We start from the raw sequence: 20,225 nt of genomic DNA, 5'->3' as shown, positions 1-20,225 counted from the left end.
TTCATGGGAGTAAAATTTTAGGTTAAAATTAATATTATAGATCCCTTGAGTCTTTCTAAATCCTTTGCCTTCCTGATGGCTGAACAGGCATGCCCGTGAGCAAAAGCTCCAGGGAGAGACAAGATGAAGGCAAAGACGACAAAAACTGTTAGGGTCTCCAACAACTTAAGGAAACAGGAAAAAAAGACCAGATCCCCAGATGAGAGACCACTGGTATTTCACTTGGCAGTTGGCTTTTACCCTAAAGTGATAAACAGGTCAGCTCTTAGGAGAAAAATCTGTGTCAGATTTAATTATACTATAGTTAAAGAATGCTCAAAATAAGAAAATTTATTGCTTCGGCCTAAAAGAACCTTTAAAATTACTGTTTTTTTAGTTGACAGTCATCCTAATACTTTTATCATATAAAACAGGAGACAAAATATCATTATTATGATCTTTTACTTACTTGTATTTTTCCAAATGTTTCATCAAATGGGTTTTTTACTATCAAGGAAAGAAAAAAAGAAAACTATTAGCATCACTGAAGAATGAGAATGAGAGGCTCCCTAAACAAGCCCTCTTAAATGCCAGCATGTTATTTTGCTAAAACTGAATGTAAACATGTAAACAAACTGATGATAATAAAGGCTAGGGAAGTAATCTTTCAGACTTACTATACTTACCATTCTCACTTTGAATTTGTGGTTTTCTCTGTAATAATTGTGAACAGGTGCCCTGGTGTCGGAACAGCTGGGGTCAAGTCCCAGCTCCATTACTTACTAGCAAAGGAACCCTGAATTAACATCTACTTAGCCACTCTAAGTTGTAGTTTCTTCTTCAATAAAGGAAGGCCGAAACAATGATACCTACCTTAGACAGTTGAAAGGCTTAAATGAGATAAACCAAATAAAATGCTTGCCATAGTATCAAACACTTTATACATGTTACATATTACTGTTACTGTTAATGACCATATCATTTGTTTCCCCCTTAACTTGGTTTCTCTTCAAAATGTAGACTAAAAGCAGTTACTACTTGAGGAAATCTAAGATGCTTTAAAACCGAATAATTCATTTATAATTCTGACTTCTAATGATTAAAAAACCCTTCCTAATCCTTGATAAAATCTGGAAAAGTGGCAAGAAACAGACAGATCAAAGTAGCTAACAATTAAGTCTCAGTATTAAACAACTTGATATCTCTGATAAATATTATAAGGAAAAGATTTACCACTTTCCATCCAAAATCCCTATAGCCACCCCCCCCCCCAAAAAGACACAAACAAGTTTATGGCTGAATATGTAGCATCTCTCATGGTTATATTTTAGAATCTCCTCCTTATCATCTATTTTGGAATTACATGCAAAAATATTCAAAGCTTTCAGATCGGTGGACCTCTATAATCCAGGTCACAACCAAGACCAACTGAGCCTACGGAGTAGTTCACACTGACCAGGTTTCCTTTCTGAGGTGCTTTTCTATTTTTATTTGAGAAAACAGGAAGTCTCATAGGAACCAGGAACTGCCTGATTCTAAGAAAGTTCATGTGTGAGACCAGTTTAACAAGGTACAATAAAAAAGCAAGGGAAAAAATGTACCCTGCTATTATCCAAAGGGATTTTGCTAATGGATTTTTAGACAACATTTTTCTTTGGAGCAATAGGGTTTTAATGCTAGGAAAGAAAAAACTTTGAAAGGTAGATCAAAAGTACTCAATAGGGGAAGAGGAAAAAGAAATAATACAGCTTAAAGACTAAATAAAATGTTAAGAATGAGAACACACTTGGACTAAACTGATACTTTTTAATGACATTAATTTTTATTTAATGTAAAATTTGAACAATTTAAAATAGTTATATTTAGTTCAATATACTACTAAAAAATGATGCCTTGTCAATCTACTTAAAATAAATTGGTCAAACAACATTTTACTTGCTCTTTATAAGAAGAATTCTAAAAGATATTAAAACCATGTAGGGCCAGCCCCGTGGACGAGTGGTTGAGTTCGTGCGCTCCACTTCGGGGGCCCAGGGTTTCACCAGTTTGGATCCTGGGCATGGACATGGCACTGCTCATCAGGCCATGCTGAGGCAGCGTCCTACATGCCACAACTAGAAGGACCTACAACTAAAAACACACAACTATGTATAAGGGGGCTTTGGGGAGAAAAAGGAAAAATAAAAAATAAAAATAAATTTAAAAAAAATTAAAACATGCAATTCTAAAAACCAGGTTTTAATATCTATGAAGAAAAGCCATGGTAGCGTTATTTTTTGACTGTACACAAAAACTATTTTTTGTCGAGATTATTAAATGGAAAACTAGCTCTTCAAGCATCTCTCTGAAAGCATGACTGTAGATTGTAGACATTCCCCACTAGACTGCGCCTTTGTGAGGGTCCATATGTTATTCATGTTTCTATGCCGGAGCTGGGCACAGTACTGTACATACAGAGAAAGCCTGAGAAGTGCTGGTTGTGCTTTTCTGTATTCTACTCTGTGTGTTAACATTTAAGCTGAAGTGCTCAGTTCTGCAGGCAGCTGGAGAAGAGGATGTTCTTGAGCAACTGGGGAGGAAGAGCAACAGGATAACAAGAAAGCCAAAGAGCAGAACAGTAATTCTGTTGAAAAACACCACTCTGCCCTTCCTATCTTTCTAGATTTCTGCCTCTTGTCTAATGGGCTAAGATACCCAAGAGTATAACATATCTACAAAGCCAACAGTATACTTTCCATCCTACACAACTTCTGTTAAGAAATTTTCCCCCAATTTCCTATGACAACTGTCATCTATTAAATTAACAGATAGACCTATTAAATTAACAACAGGAGTAAAATGTATCCTTGAGGTTAAGTTTTAGAAAAGACGCTCCATCTAAAAACATCTAAAAACAGCAGTTTTAACAAACCAAAAGCCCTCAAATTTCTAAAAGCATCTTTACACATCTAACTTTTCTTCCCCCAAATCATTTCAGTATTTCTAAAACCACATTATCTTTTATCTCATCCAAATTACCTTCAATTCTAATGGAAATAACACATATGTTAACCCCAGTGAAAATACTCCTCCCTCCCCTGCCAAATAGGTAACTGTAGAGAAGAAAGCATATTCCAAAAGCATCCCACAGCAGAGAACTGCCACCCCACTCATTGGCCTCTTTTCTAGGGATGGACCTGAGAGTAAAGTATAGGTCTCATTCTTTACCCTAAACCAATGATAATGTCAAGTTGGTATTTCAAACTTTATTCTTCTTTCCCCTAAAAGGCAGAATCTTGAAGCCATTTGAGACCTGGTATTGGTCCTTCTTTATAATCTACACCCCACCAGCTTCTCATTACTACTCTTTCTCAAATTCTCCTGGTTTGGCCATGTCTCCTTCAATTTTCTTGTTCAGATCACTTCAAACCTCAAAGACACCAAACTTGTCTTTGTAAATGTCCTTAATGTTTTGACTTCTCTTCCCCCTTTAACTATCCCAATGATTGTAAAAATCAAATTCCTTAAAAAATCAAACTAATTATACTACTAGACCCCTCAAAATCATCTAATGATTTCCCATCACATTTTGCTTCAAGGAAGTAATTCTAATCTTGCGATAACTTCCTACTTACTTATAAACACATTGTCGACTCACCATCTTCAAATTTCTCTCTCTCACACATAAATTTCAAAAACGTTACTAGTTTTACTGATCCTTTCTGTCAAGTGTAAACTTTTTTTCATTGTCCTAGGCTGAAATCAAATTTATCAACCATTATGAATACACAGATAAAAAGGAAACAAAAGGAAGTATATCAACCTATAAATGTATTCACAAAGTACATCTTAATGTTGACCAAATAAATTGATGTTCTCCTCAGACAGGCTCCATTTTGGTCACTCAATGGCAGTAACAGGAAGAAAAATCTGTAGTGACCAAAGTCCTTTTACAACTCACAAAGAAAGATAAAGTTTATTCATTTAATAAACATTTATTGAGTACTTTGTGCTAGGCACCGGAAATGTGGCAGTGTATAAAATAAGAAACATCCCTGCCCTCTAGGAGCTTATGTTCTAGAGGGTTAGAAGAGACAATGAACAAACACATTTTAAAAATATATAGTATGTCAAATGGTTCTTAGTTCTTTGAAGGTAAAACAGCATAATGGTGCTTGACATGTAAGGGACCATCTAAATAAGATGGTCAGAAGGCCACACTAAGAAGGTTGCATTTGTATAAAAATCTGAGAGCAGAGGGAACAAGCCATGTGGATAACTGAAGGAAGTAGTTTACAGACAGAACAAGAAGCGTACAGACTGTGAAGGGGAGTATGCCTATCATATTACTCCTGGAAATGGAGCAGAGTGGATGACAGGGCAAATAGCAAGAAATGCAGTCAAACTGGTAAGATCATTTAAGGGAGTCAGTAGATACAAATAATGTAGGACCTTAAAGACTTTTATATATTACTCCTAGTGAGAAAGCTCAGAGAACAGGAAACGTGTTATCTGGCCTCTGCTTTAGAAGAAACGCACACGTAGTAAGCGGTGGGTCACTCTCTTGATTAGGTTTAAGAGACCTCAGCATTTAGAAAAGAAATGATCTGTTATTTATGGCCCAGGAAAACTGAGAAAATCGTACATTCAGGATGCCTTCCTCCTGCTTTCTCTGGAACAGCACAGGTAACTTCAGTCAGCCTCGATATTTTTCTGTTTTGAATACTTGAAACTACTATCAATTATCAGTATACAAAAATATTCTCCCAGGAGGAACTGAATAGACATTTTTCTAAAGAAGACATACAAATGGGCAACAGGTACATGAAAAGATGCTCAACATCATTAACCATCAGGGAAATGCAAATCAAAACGACAATGAGATATCATCTCACACTTGTTAGAACGGCTATCCTCAAAAAGACGAGATAACAAGTGATGGTGAGGATGTGGAGAAAAGGGAACCCTTGAGCACTGTTGGGGGGAACGTAAAATGGTGCAGCCGCTACGGAAAACAGTATAGAGGTTCCTCAAAAAATTAAAAAGAGAACAGCCATATGGTCCAGCACCCCTACTTCTGGGTATATATCCAAAGGAATGAAAATAGGATCTCAAAGAGATATCTGCACCCCCATGCTCGGTACGGCATTTTTTACAGTAGCCACGATATGGAAACAACCAAACAGTCTGTCAACAGATGAATGGCTAAGGAAGATGCACACACACACACACAATGTAACATTATACAGCCATGAGAAAGAAGGAAATCCTGCCATTTGCAACAAAATGGATGGACCTTAAAGGCATTATACCAAGTGAAATAAGTCAGACAAACGTAATACTATATGATATCACTTATATGTGAAATCTAAAAAAAACACCCTAAAGAAACAGTGAGTAAAATGGTGGTTGCCAGGAGCTGGGGGAAATGGGGAGATATTGGTCAAAGAGTACAAATTTCCAGTTATAAGATTAACAAGTTCTGGGGATCTAATGTACAACATGGCAATTTTAGCTAATAATAGTGTATTATACACTTGTAAATTTCTAAGAGATTAGATCTTAAACGTTCTCACCACGAAAAAGAAATGGTGATTATGTGACAGGATGGAGGTGTTAGTTAGCTAATGCCACAGTAGTAATCATTTTGCAATATATAAATGGATCAAATCAACAAACTTATACAATGTTATGTGCTAATTATATCTCAATAAAGCTGGAAAAATAAATTCTGCCAGGAAGGCTCTGAGCCTTTGATCTTTCTGGTCTTCTTCAAGCCTGGGTGTTTTTCCTTCTGCTTCATTCTGTCTTCGAGGTCCAGTTTGCAGTTCTGCTATAGTCATAAAGGATGCCTAACCACTGCAGCTTATCATGACTCTTCTCTTCTCAGAAGCCCTATGTATTTATTCAGTATCTTTACTACCTTATATCACAGTTTAACTGTTGTTTGTTTCTTCCTCCAACAAGACTGCAAAATCTCTACCTACCTCAATTCTTTGCAGACACTGCGTGATATATATTGAACGAATAAAAGCTTGAAGGCATACTGCAGTCTCCTAGAATAACAGCTTCACCAATGCCAGAGGGGTACTATAATCCTGAGCACTCCACAACCCTCTCCTTTGAATAAAAAGGAAATTATACTTATTGAGCTCTTGGTATGTTCCAGGAATACTGATGCCATATACTCAGGAGGTAGCTCATTTCATCCTTATACCACTATTGTAGAGTAAGTATTACCCCTATTTTTTTATTTTTTATTTTTCTGGTGAAGAGGATTCACCCTGAGCTAACCTCTGTTGCCAGTCTTCCTCTTTTTTTTTCCCCCTAGAGGGAGATTAGCCCTGAGCTAACATCTATGCCAATCTTTCCTCCACTTTCTACATGGGATGCCTCCACAGCATGGCTGATGAGTGGAGTAGGTCTGCACCCAGGATCCGAACCCACAAACCCAGGCCGCCAAAGCTGAGCATGTAGAAGTTTAACCACCAGGACATGGGGCCGACCCCACCCCTACTTTTATGGAAACTGATGCATGATGAGGTTGGGTTGCTTCCTTGAGGTAAAAGCAGTTTAAAAAAGTGAGATTCAAACCTATGTCTGACTCTGAAGCCTACATCTTTTTCATTACAGAAAAAACTACAGGAAAGAAAATATTTGGTTCTGATTGGTTTAAGAAAAACATTCTTCTCTAGAACTTTTCAGATTTAGAATCATTAAACTTATCATCTCCTTATGACTTAATGCATGAAAAATGCCTAAAATGGGTTTAAGGAGGAAAAGACACTGCTGTTGGAGAACACACTGTTGTCTGTCGTCTCTTAGTTGAGAAAGATGCTTCAGAACCAAGCTCTCTAATGGTAGTCCAGGGAAAATCTTCCATGATATATCAAATATAAGGCATTGATGACCACCACGGGCAGCATTAATCACTCCCCTTCTCTCTGCTGCCATGGCACTGTGTTCGTAAGACTGCAAAAAACTTACCACAAGGCATCACTTTAAAAAAAATCATAATTTTCTGATTTAGATCATACCACATCTAAACAACATTTTGGCTTCATCTTTCAACATAAGATATTCACAAACATATATCAAGTGCCTACTATGTGCCAGGCATTATGCTAGTTGCAGGAAATTAAAAAATAAAAACATATAAGCCCTGTCCTCAGGAAGTTCAGTCTAGAGCGTAGTAACTTTTCAGACATGTGCTTTCAAAGGCAGTCTCTTATAATCCTAAAACTCGATGACCTTAAGGCTAGGCTTTAGTCTTTGGAAACTTCAAGACATCTAGGCAGTTAAACTCAGCTGCCTAAATGACCAATTATCTCTCTGAGTTGTACCTTTTTGTAAACAGACATTCAAATTCTCAAATCCCATCATTTAGCACTAATGGTTTAAACAGAGCATAATTACATGTGAAGAAGCGGGGGTTGGGGGGCAAATGTTTGCAACAGCTGCAGAACACTGCACCTGTGTGGCAAACACTTCTGCATTTCACCATTAGCCAGATGGATCTAAAAATGGACAGGATGAACAAGGCAGTACATTCTTTTGCAACACAGCACGTTGCCAATTTGTTCTCTGAAAGTTCTCCAATTGTTTAATGGCTCTATTAAATATACAGTCATTCTAAAACACAGAAGAGTTCACTTCAAGTATACTTAATAAATAAATGACTGTGAATATTGAGATTAAATCAGCAATCAAAATAGACAAAGTTTTATGGACAAAAACTGTCTACTATATAAAACTTGCCTAGGTAAACTCTTGCATCACCCTTGTTCTACTTATAAATCACCTTTCCATTTTAATCCCACCACTCTATCTGCATTTACAGAGGTACAGACCTAGATGGAGTAATGAGTGAAAGACAAAGGAAGGAGGACGAAAGCTCAAAAGCTTCTCCACTTCTCTAGGGCTCCTACCTTTTCATGTGCCCTGGTTTAAGAGAGGCAACAATCCTGTATGACTTCCAAATAAGCTATTCTTAAAGAATGACAGAACATACACAGTGATTTTGTAAAATTAAATAAAAAGGGCTTTAAATGTGGATACCAAAGCACTAAGAATATAACGAAAACTGAAATAATGCACCCAAAGAAATAAAAGGTCAAAACTCATAATTAAATTGGCAATAGCCTTATTATTTGGTTGGTTCTTATTCTTTACCTCTATATGATAAAGAACATTATAGTCTCTTTCAACCATGTGGTCATTTAAGTCTCACATTTGCTCACCATAGAAAAGAAGACTCCCTAGGGAGAAAAATAGACTGTAATTAAAATTTTTGTCTTTATTCAAGCACTAATTTCACATTATAATTGTACTCCAAGTTTGGGATCTCTGTAACAAAAGCCGAAAGACACACTCCTAACCACAGACTGGTCAACAAGTATTTATGAAGCATATTCTACACACCACGTTCTGAGAACATGCTGCTTAAGGAGTAGTGGAGATAAACAAGCAGCTCTGATACGTAACGGAATCAATACTACCCTAGAGTTTAGTATAGACGGCTTTAGGAACTCAGGAAGAGGTAAATAATTTCTGCCTAAAATAAACTTGAGCCTTAAAAATAAACCAAGAGTAATAAAATGGAATGAACTACTGGAAAACGCAACATTGATGAATCTCAAAAACATCATGCTGAGTAAAAGAAGGCTCAAAATGAGTATTCTATGAATCCACTTATATGAAGTTTTAGAACACGTAAAACTAAACTATGATGAAGAAAGTGCTGGAGTACTGACTGGGCATGAGGAAACGTGGAGGTGAAGGTAACATTCTGTATCTGTAGGGATTTAACTTACACAGCTGGATGCATTTGTCAAAACTCACCTGATGGTACATTAATGATTTGTGCATCTGATTATGAAAATTTTACCTAAAAAAAACCCAAGAGTAACAAAACCTCACTCTAGTTAATAATATGCATAAAGTATGTAAGGGTGTGGTATCATAACGTCTTCAACTTACTTTGAAACACTTTTTAAAAAGACAGAATGACGGGGCCGGCCCCGTGTCCATGCGCTCTGCTTTGGCGGCCCAGGGTTCAGATCCTGGGCCTGGACATGGCACTGCTCACTAGGCCATGTTGAGGTGGTGTCCCACATGCCACACCTAGAACGACCCATAACTGAAATACACAACTATGTACCAGGGGGATTTGGGGAGAAAAAAGCAGGGGGAAAAAAAAGAAGAATGATGGATGGCTAGAGTGATGGATAAGATATATAATAAATACTGAACATGTTAACTACAGAATCTAGGTGTGGGTGTACGAATGTTCACAGCACAATTCTTTCAATTTTCTGTTTGAAATTTTTCATAATAAAATTCTAGGGTAGGAAAAGTATTTAAAAAAAAAATATTTGTTGATGGTGCTAAAATCTTATAAGAGAACCGGTAAAAGATCATTTCGATACCTAGGCACATTAGGTAAAACCCCAATTTTAAAAGCTGCAGCTTATTGTACAAGAAAAAAACATTTTCTTCCTTCCAATTCTAAAGTCTCGACAAATTGAAAACTGAAAAATTCCTCTTCTTTTGCAAAAAAACTAGAAAAGTTACTGTAACGTAAAGGTTTTTTTTGTTTTAGAAAGACTTGCCTAATACAGTCTTATTTTTTAAATTCATATAATTTACATTTACAAATGGGATTTTATATTTTTTACTAAAATGTCAGGAACTTGGCATATAGGAAAACAGCCGAAATATAGGAGCTTGTACCTAGTTAATTTTCAAAAAGTAAATGTTTCACAAATATTCAAAATTATTTTCCAACACGCTTAACCTACTGATTTGGAGGTAATTCACCTACCAATGATTTTACAAGACTGGCTTCATTTCCCTAAAATAAAATTATTACTAAATTGGAAAGGTAGATAACTAGCAATTCAAGAAAATATCAAAATATTACACATTTAAAGGACTTTAATGATATAGTCTATTCATTAAGTGTTGAGAGTAAAGGCAGTCTAAGAACACATTCAAGTAAGGACAAAGCGCAATGTCTACTTAAACTAACGGGAGCTTTCTCTTACTACACTGCTCAAGGTCCAAAAGTTTGAGTGATCTGCTTTTTCAGTACTTTCACAGATCTCTTCTTGAAAACTATTTTTGCACATATGCCAGTTAAAGAATTATGTTACTGCATGGTGACAAGTGAATAGAAAAATAAAAGCAAGTCAACCCACAAAGGTTAGACACAAACCTATAAATAAAACCAAGCATCTGTGCAACAGATAACTTGGCACCCAAAAGAATTTATGCTAATGCAACACTGCAATTTATTAAACATGATGACAGCTCACTGTAGTAAGAGATTTTAAAAATTAACTGTTATACACTAGAGACTGACTATAACACTTCCTCAAGGTTTACATTGCCAAGAATGCAAGTAAAACTGTATTGTAACAAGGTCTGTTCTGAAAGAATATTGCTAAATGAGAATCTGGAGATCCAAAAGGGATCTGTGATACACTGTACAACCTATCTCCAGCACAATGCAATAAAGCAACATGCATTTCCCATACAATTAAATACAAGAGATCTTCTACTTAGTAACATTCTGTATTATAACGCCCATGTTTAACATTTTAAATGACTAGAGATAATAAATAATACCACCAGTTTAGTTTTGTGTAGCACAAAGACAGTATGCAAATAAGAAAACTGGAGAGAGAAAAGCTACAGAGCAATGAAAAGGTGAATAGAACTAAAAAAAAAAACTAGATGATAGTAGTTCTCATTCCTTTCATTAAACAGGGATAAGAACACAGCTCTGATAAAAGGGAAAAGGGCATTATAAGTACAGACAGAGCACAGAGATTTAACTATGACTGAAACAAACATATAAACTGAATTTGGAGCTAGAAAGGAAATCACCGTCATTTATTTTAGCAGCAATGTGCTTGAAAGTGACATCCTGACTTGTAGCTCTGGAAGAAAGCAGACAGACACGCAGTCACGTGGGAAACACAGGAATTTATGTCATCATTAGGTCAAAAACAAAACCAGTGGATAAAACAAAATATAAGCAGTTACGATATGCAGTAAAGTAGGCTAAATAAGACTTTTTGTTGGTTATAATATATGGAACCTTAAGAGTAAAATCCATGCTTTCACAGGAACACAACGGACAGAAAACACAACATACACTATGATCATAGCAGATTTTCACCTAACGTCTACTTCTAACTTCTACAACTTCCACTTGTAGCAGGGCGAGAGAATACAAATAAACATGCAGGAATAAATGCTAAAAAAATGATGCATGTAATTCCCCACAGTCATGTCATTGGCTGTTATGGTCAATAAGCCTGTCCCCTAGACAAACCCAGAGATGGGACACAGGACAATACTACTCCCTCGGCTGTTCTCAGTTCCCCTGTAGCTCTCATACTGTGAATACGTCAAACACTGAGTATGAATTTAATGTTTAAAGATCTACTGTGGTCCTTAATGCTTCCTCAGGTACTAAAACAGTCTATTCTTACACCAGAGGGAAAAAAATCTCACTTTTTTGAGAGAGCATATGGCAGCCTCTAAACCTAGGGGACTTTTCAATGGCATTTTTCACTAGGCTTAGTTTTTTCTTTATGCTCTGACTTCAGAAACCTAACTTCACAGAACTACTATATGCTAGAACTGAAAATTGTAACCTATCAATAACAAAACCGTTTTCCGAAACAAGTAAGTAAAACTAATGCTTTAATACTCATTTAGTAAACATTCAAGGGATCTTAAAACTCCCAAATCATTACTAATTTCAAGCTTATTTCCCCACATACCATCTCTTACTTGTGAAATTCTGTTCAAAAAATTTTTGAGCAACCAAAAACCAAGCACTAAGGAATACAAAGATGAAAACTCACAGCACCTTCCCCAGGGCAGCTGATAATGCAGCGATTTTCACTACCTTGAAGGGTCAGAGGCCCTTCTGAGAAATCAGTAAAATCTCTGGCCCTTCTCCCCGGAAAAATGCACACACTTTCAAAAATTTGCATATAATTTCAAGGAGTTGCTGTTCATCTGGAGTCCATTTATGGCCTCTTTAAGATTCATGGACCGCTGTGGTTATAGGAACTCCTGGTCTAGTAAATATAAGCCTTTTTTTTAAAGGAGGAGGTGGGGATAATTTTAAAGGAGATTCAAAAACAAACACACAAGATGATACAAAACCAGTAGGCAGTCTAGTATAGGGACAAAGATTTCATGTCAGGGGTTAGATTATCTGTATTTAAATCTTGGTTCTGCCACTTACTGACTCTTGACAAGTTTATTAACCTCCCTAAGCCTCAGTTTCCTCCTCATTTAAAGGGAAGGATAATAATAGCTGGCTCTTACAATTGCTTTAAAAATTAAACGAAATAATGAACACAAAGTTGAGCACAATACTGAGACAGAGGCACAAGCAAAAGCTCAGACTTCGAGTTGAGCTGATTCCCGAAGTCCATACAGTCCCAATCCGCATACACCCTCAGAGTAAACCTCTGTTTCTTAAGACTGTCTTTACGACCAAAAGAGCTCAACTACAACATCACCTTCTCCCAAACCCCACTGCCCAAAGCAGCCAATGACTCCTAAAACTTCTTTAAAACCTATGATGATCTTCTGTGGCAAAATGTTGATTTCAAGTTTATCTGTTTTATTTATTCATTGTGAAGTCTCTTCCCCCACAACCAAGATTTATTAACAAAAAGAGACAAAAAAGAAAAGCACGGCAACAACCCTGTAATGAATTGGTAGATAAAGGTCTTGTACATTAAAGCACAGATACTGTAGTTCTTTACATTCATATGATGTCTGGTCTAGTTAGCAGATTTACTTGCCAGAATTTTTATCTACTACTTTAAGCTGTTTATTCCTTTTTTTTTTTCAAATTGAACACGCTACTATAGGCTATTTAATCTTGCTTTTTAAACATCAAAATCCATACACTATGTGTATGGATTTTTATTTATTTAACTCCAGTACTTGTATGTTTCTTCATCACTAAGCAGTTGTTGATGAACCTCACTGTCTTTATTCCACATTATAATTCCTACAGGATTTATCAACCAAAAAAGAATTTTAAAAAAGATTGGAAATGTTTGCTTAAAAAAATAAAAAAAGCAATCTAAACCAACCCAATAGAATGTTACACTCCTGTATTTAAAAGTTCATTTCATCTGATATTCTGCCTACAACAAAATTCAGGCAGGGACACAAAACCACCCTAGTTTCTCTCACTCTCTAATCCAAATATTACAGAATTTTTTAAAAGGTACAAAATAGTTTCAAAGTAATAGAGTGGTATTTTTATCCTTTTCCTTCTTGGATGACACAGTATTAATATAATTTATAGCTGTTTTATATTAATTTCAACCTAGTACAATTTAAAAAATTTAAACTACAAATTAAATTTTTAAAATTTAAATAAGATGCAAATGTTTCTCTAAGTAATGCTTACTTCTGAAGGTATGTCATTTAGATGAGTGAAAAGTATCTTTTCACATTGAAAGGTAGCAGGGTAAAACGAAAAAAATCTCTGAAGCAAGAAATACTAGCTCTGACATTTATGACTTGTGATCTCAGGCAAGTCACCTCTCTGGTATCCTAGTCACCTAACATAAAATGGGATGTTTTGTGAATATGTGTAACAGATGGGGAGAAAAGAGATGAACAAACCTTAGGTTTTTCTTCTTTTCCTAAACCTAGCATGAAATAAAAAAATAGCGCTCAGCTTACAAAATAACACAATATATCAGTACTCCATTCCTCATTTGTCTCTGTCATGGAGCTACTGGAAAGAAATGACAGAGTTCTTAGAAAATCTGCGAGTAAGGAAGAGACAAGGCAAGACCCCCCTCAAGGCAAGGCTCCCTGCCAAAAATCTTTTATCGTGTCTGAATTTTTCACTAACTGCCAAAAATTTCACTAATCAGAGAGAGAATCTGGGTTAAAGATCTTGTATTTGAAGTACAATCACCTCTGAGAAGATTAAAGTCCTTGTACCAGTTGGTAGGTTGGTCAGTCAGTCATTTAAACATTACAACTCATCCTCTGACATTACCTATGAATGTCTTAAAAACAAATTCTAAAATATATCCAGTATATATAATTTCCTTATAGCATGCTTTAAATGGTTGTCTACTTTTTAAGTAAAAGGACTTCTTCATTTATATCAAGGCATTCAGATCTCCACAACAGTATTTTTAGTATTCACTAATATGAGAAAATTCTACCATGAATATAATAATTTTTTGTATCCTAATCATAGCAGTACTGATATACAGTTGAAAAATAATAGCACAATATGAGGGGGGCAAATCATTTGTTAGGTCCTCAGACAATACTTTGTAATGGGTGCAGCCCCCAAAATGTTTTCAGCCCATAAGCTGAGAACTACTGACAAATTCTAACTGAAAAATGCAGGCAACCCAACTACTACACAAACAAGGATGAAGGATTATTCAGAGGGTGGGCTAAGATCTGATTCCATAGTGGTTCACTTCTCACTAAAGATAATCACATTATCAAATTTTACCATAAATTATATCACACAATTTTTATTATCAGAATTTTACCGTACTGCAAATTAAACTCAATCAAATAGCTTTCCCTAAGATTTAGCTAAAAGGAGCTGAACTGAGGGAATAAAAAGGAGTCGGGATTTGGTAAAGGCGAGGGAACATGCAGGAGGAATGCAGTACACACAACAGTTAGGGGAGGAGCTTCCAAGTCACACTGCTGAGTTTCAACCAGCAAGGTAACTCTGTCACTCCCCTCTCTGACCTATAACTTTGGAGAAAGTGATTAACCTAATCTCCACTACAAATGCCTCATTTGTAAAATGATGTAAAAAACGCTTAAAAGGATTAAATGTTTACACTCGCCAAGCACCCAATAAATGGATCTACTATTTATTATAGGGCATTATGCTAAATGAAATCAGTCAGACAGAAAGACAAGCACTGTATGACCTCACTTATTGGAATTTTAAAAAAAACAATAGATACAGAGAACAGACTGGAGGCTGCCAGAAGCGGAGTACGGGGTGGGTGAAATGGGTGAAGGTGGTCAAAAGGCACAAACTTTCAGTTGTAAGATGGATGAGTCCTGGGGATGTAGGTACAGCACGGAGACTAGAGTTAACAATATTGTATTGTATATTTGAAAGTTGCTGAGAGTAGAGCTCAAAAATTCTTATCACAAGAAAAAAACAACTGTAATTATGTGTGATGATGGATGTTAACTAAATTTATTGTGGTAATTATTTCACAATATGGCCATATATCAAATCATTATGTTGTACAGCTAAAACTAATACAATGTTATACGTCAACTATATCTCAATTAAAAAAAAAGAAAAAATTTGAAGTACTGAGCACTTAAATGTTTGGCCAACATTACAGTAGAACAGCAGGAAGCTTAGGCCAGTATAAGAACAGGAATTAAGAGATGGAAAAGTAGGAGAAAACATAAAAAGCCAAAAATAAACTTGCTTCCTCCTCATCCAACTCCCACAGAACATGATCCACTACTCTGAGGACCTGAACCTTAAACCAATGCTATAGTAGCGCCAAAATAGGATATGGTTTTAAATAGACTTCTATGCGCTAGCCTGGGAACTTAAACTTAAAAACAACGTACAGTCACGTGCCACACAACGACGTTTTGGTAAACAACAGACTACATACATGACAGCAGTCCCATAAGATTAGTACCATATAGCCCAAGTGTGTAGGAGGCTATACCATCTAGATGTGTGTAAGTACTGTAGGGGAGGGAAAACTAGTCCTCCACCCTTCTAGGTTCTTCTGGGTGGTCTAAGAATTAAATTGACATGAGATATTTACAAGAGGAAAACAAAAGTTTAATAACATGTACACACAGGAGAAAATCAAGTAACTCGCCAAAATGGCTGAAGCCCTCACCTTAAATACCATCCTCAGCTAAAGACAAAAGAAGATGTAGGGGGTGGGAAGAGTCAGGGACTTCAAAGGGAAGGAAAACAATTCACAGGTAGGTGAAAAGGAGCAAATGTTTGGAAAACAAGTGTTTGGCCACACAGAAACACACAAGGGAACCCAACAAACAGGCTTTTCTAGGTTCCTCCCTGTCCACCACCTAGTTCATGTTATGCTAAGGTGACAGCTCACTTCTTGAGACAGGTTTACTTATCTGAACTCCTTTAGGCATTTAAGGGGGAGCAACAAGAAAAAACTTTTTTTTTTTCTCGTGAGGAAGATTGGCCCTGAGCTAACACCTGTGCCAATCTTCCTCTATTTTGTATACAGGACACTGCTGCAGCATGGCTTAAAGAGCAGTGTGTAGGTCCATGTCCAGAATCTGAACCCAAAAACCCTGGACTGCTGAAGTGGAGTGAGCAAACTTAACCATTATACCACCAGGCTGGCCCCAAGAAAAACTTTGAGTCTTGTTTCTTAAAAATAATCAACCTAAAATAATCCTCATGTTAAAGAGACACATTTTGAGGCAGCAAATTTTGTTCCCCTTAAGTACACTCTATGATGTTCACAAAATGATGAAATCACCTAACCACATACTTCTCAGAATGTATCCCCATTGTTAAGTGACGCATGACTGGAGTTAAACATGTTCCAAGTAAAAACAACTATTTTACAGATGATCTGGAAGACAATCCATTCAAAAATTAAGGGCTGCCCATCTTGCCTTTTGGAATAAACAGCTTGTCTTTGTGAGCAAACATCTCTAAAAATCTAAACGTAATTCAAAGGAATTACTAAAATTCATTAGGAGATGTTGCTAAGTATAAATCCACCATAAATTAACACCTTGTAAAAGAACTTAGATAATTTTTATTGAGACTGAGATACTGAATTGAGATCACTCAAAGATCATGATGAATAAAAGCATCTCGAAATCTTTCTCAAAGTGAGGTACTGAAACTCTTAAAAAATTTTTTACGCCAACAAAAGTTTTAGTAGTCATTCTGTTTTGAATTTTCTCAAGAGGAGCTGATTTCTCCTTATCTCCTGGGACACTCATGTGCCAGAACCAAAGGGCATCCCTCCTTCAACATGTCTAGTTTGAAGAGTTGTACAAAGCAGTTTACAACAGGAAATAGTGAAAAGAATATTAAGGAATATTCCCAAAGAAACATGAGTGAGAATTTAGGGGATACCACTTGCACTTTAAGCTAAGAAGCCATTTATACCTTAAAATAAGGAGTAATTTAACCGTAAGTCACTGCAGTAAAACAAAAATACTTGAGCAGTGGCAGAACTACATCTCACTCACCTACCTGGCCGAAGGTAAGTGGCCATGCTTTGAAACAGTGCGATACAGCGAACAGGACAAGGATTTTTAGGGTCAGACTTGGTTTTAAATCCTTGCTCTGCTACAGACTATCATACCTGTTTGACCTTAGACAAATTAATATCTCTATACCACAGTGTACCTATTAAAGGAGAATAAACCCTACAACATGGAGTTATTATAAAGATGAATTGAAACTATGATAGAGAACACAATGCACGGCACATAGTAAGCTTCAAAAGGCAGCAGGTGTTAGAGCTCATTAAACCAACAATATAACCACAATTCAGGGCAGTCTAAACCTGTGCTATCCAATACAGCACCACCAGCCACATGCAGCTACTGAGCACTTCAGATGTGGCCAGTCTGAACTGGACGACGCCATGAGTATAAAGTACACACTGGAAGCCTTAGTAGAAAAAAAGAATGTAAAATATCTCACTAATTTTTATACTGATTATTATGTTGAAATGATAATATTCTAGCCATAGTCATGCATCGCTTAACAATGGCAATATGTTCTGCGAAATGCGTTGTTAGGCAATTTCGTCACTGTGTGAATATCATTATATTTACCCAAACCTAGATGGTACAGCCCACTACACACCAAGGCTATATGGTACTAATCCTCTAGGACCAACCTTGTGTATGCGGTCTGTCATTGACTGAAACATTATGTGGCACAGGACTGTGTACTGGATTAAATAAAATTTATTATTAAAATTGATTTCACCTGTTTCTTTTTACATTTTAATGTGGCTACTAGAAAAATTAAAATTACATATGTGGCTTGTATTATATTTCTATTAGACGTCTAGTCTAAACAAATTACATCTTTGATATGGTCTCAAATGCAAAATTTCATTATGTGATTCATACGAATTATCTAGGAGACTGAAGATCCTAATGCATTTTAAATTCCTTATAATTTAAGCAGCATGACTTTAATATCCTGTTTATCACATTCATTTTATTTTATATCTCCCAATCTCTTGATTATCCCCATTCAATCTACTGCCTATTCACAAGAACACACCTCATTTTCCCATTTTAGCAATAATAGTACTCAGGGTATCTTACAAACTAGCTTAAGAACAGCATGTGACAGGCCCATCCTTCTCTTTCAGCTGCCTGCACTGTCTGTTCTTCAGATAATGTGAACAGAAGCTTACTCGAAGACCCACCCACATCCCTAAGAAATGTTTTTCTGTCTCAAATTAACTGCTATATTTTGAGTTAAAGCAATGTATCCCATCTCTGACTTTCCTAACAGCAGATCTACCTTCTAGTGGTCAACAAGGCTAAAATCTAGTTTCAAATTGTGCTTCAAAACCTCTTAAATTAATATAACTGCAAAAAATAAAAACATTATTTTTCAGTGCCTAGCAATAAGGCACTAATTAGGCAATGTAAAAAGATGATTCCTTTTATCTGCTCAGACAGCTTGAGAGAAAGGTTTAAAAATACTGATAAGGACTATAAATTTAACCAACTCGTCTATTACTTACGAACATTACTGACAGGACATGTTATAGTGCTCACCACATGCTGCTTAAGTTAGTCTACTGTAGCTAGGAAATTCTAACTTACAGGATTAAAAATATACAGCTATATATCACTTCAAATTTCTCCAAAGCATTTCCAAAGACACCATCACCTTAGTTCCTACAAAATTCACTGGCTGGAAGTAAAGCTGATTTTACTATTCCCTATTTGACAGATGCAAAAACCAAGGCCCAGGGGTTAGGAGTGACACCTGCCCAAATAAAGTTAGCAGGTGAGAAAAGATGCATAAGAAAATCTATTGCTGCCTAGTGGTTAAGATTGTGAACCCTGAAGTCAGATCATGGGTTCAAATGCTGGCTCCAAAACTTAGTAGCTGTGGGATCTTGGACAAGTCACTTGTAACCTTATTCCCTCTATATATCAGTTTTCTCATGAAGGTAATATTAGTAGTTTCCCTCACGAAAATTAAAGTGCTCACACACAGAAAGTCCTCAATAAATGCTTTTACCATTTAAGGCTTTAGAATCTAAAAGAAGAGACATTTGGAGAAGTCATTTAAAAAAAGAAAACTTTGTCATAAGCATAAGCATATTTCTAGAACATCTTGAACCACAATCATAAACATTTCAGATTGATAACATTTTCATTTCTGGCAAATTCATTCGTCATGTCTCTTCCTTTTTTAACTTTTTTAATTATCTGAAAAACTTTCAAGAAATGAAACTATTTCTTTTGCGTCTAGTACACACTGTGGTAAACTCTACCAAAGGGCATACTCAAATTGCAGAAACTAATTTTTAAAGTCATGTTTTCCAGGTCACAATATACAAATCTGAAACAGTGCTGCACGGTAACCAACTCTCAATTCTGAAGGCTGGCTAGTGCATAAATATTTAGGAGAAAGAAGAGAAGGGCACCACAACGTGGCAGGAGGGGAGGCAGTATGTGTGTGGAAGAATCACTCCTAGAGTTCTAGAGAGCACATCTTTGGCACAGAGTAGGTGCTCAGGAAATAATTTATGAGTGACTGAGTGAATGGATGAATAAATAGGAGAAAAGAAATGTTTCTTCAAGTGAACTAAATCAAACCAGGAAGCATTTATGATACATGAGAGGTACCCTTACAAACCTAGGAAGTCATTAATAAGACCGAGCAAGGTTCTAAGCCACAGCCCAGGGACTAAAAGAAATAGATATTAAGATTTCCCCCCTCCAAATTAACTTCAATGCCATCTCTATATGTAAGTTTAAAAAATTATACCTAAGTGAATTCCTACAGAGCAAAAGCTTCCTTTATCAGTATAAAGTGCTTTCAGAAATTAGCTACTATCAGCAAATTCCTTTTGTACATACATACATATAAAAGGAGTCTCTAACTGCAAAACTGAATTAATATCCTGCTATGTGTTAAAATGCCCATTTCCCTTAAAGGATTTTTTTTCCAACATGTCACACTCAGGGCAGGAAAGCAA

At 36.2% G+C, this 20,225-nt stretch overlaps 1 protein-coding gene across 2 annotated transcripts in view; it reads right to left on the bottom strand.

Annotated features, from left to right (window-relative positions):
- LEMD3 (LEM domain containing 3) overlaps positions 1-20,225 on the bottom strand; it is a 68,307-nt gene that overhangs the window by 37,256 nt on the left and 10,826 nt on the right. For both annotated transcript variants that reach the window (XM_070494329.1, XM_014838589.3), the window contains exon 2: positions 449-486. In XM_070494329.1, the coding sequence (XP_070350430.1) occupies positions 449-486 (38 nt within the window). The remainder of the gene's footprint in view (positions 1-448; positions 487-20,225) is intronic.

This window comes from Equus asinus, chromosome 22 (genome assembly GCF_041296235.1).
Source record: "Equus asinus isolate D_3611 breed Donkey chromosome 22, EquAss-T2T_v2, whole genome shotgun sequence".
In the NCBI taxonomy this organism is placed as follows: Eukaryota; Metazoa; Chordata; class Mammalia; order Perissodactyla; family Equidae; genus Equus; species Equus asinus.
This window is presented reverse-complemented; position numbering and strand designations above follow the sequence as displayed.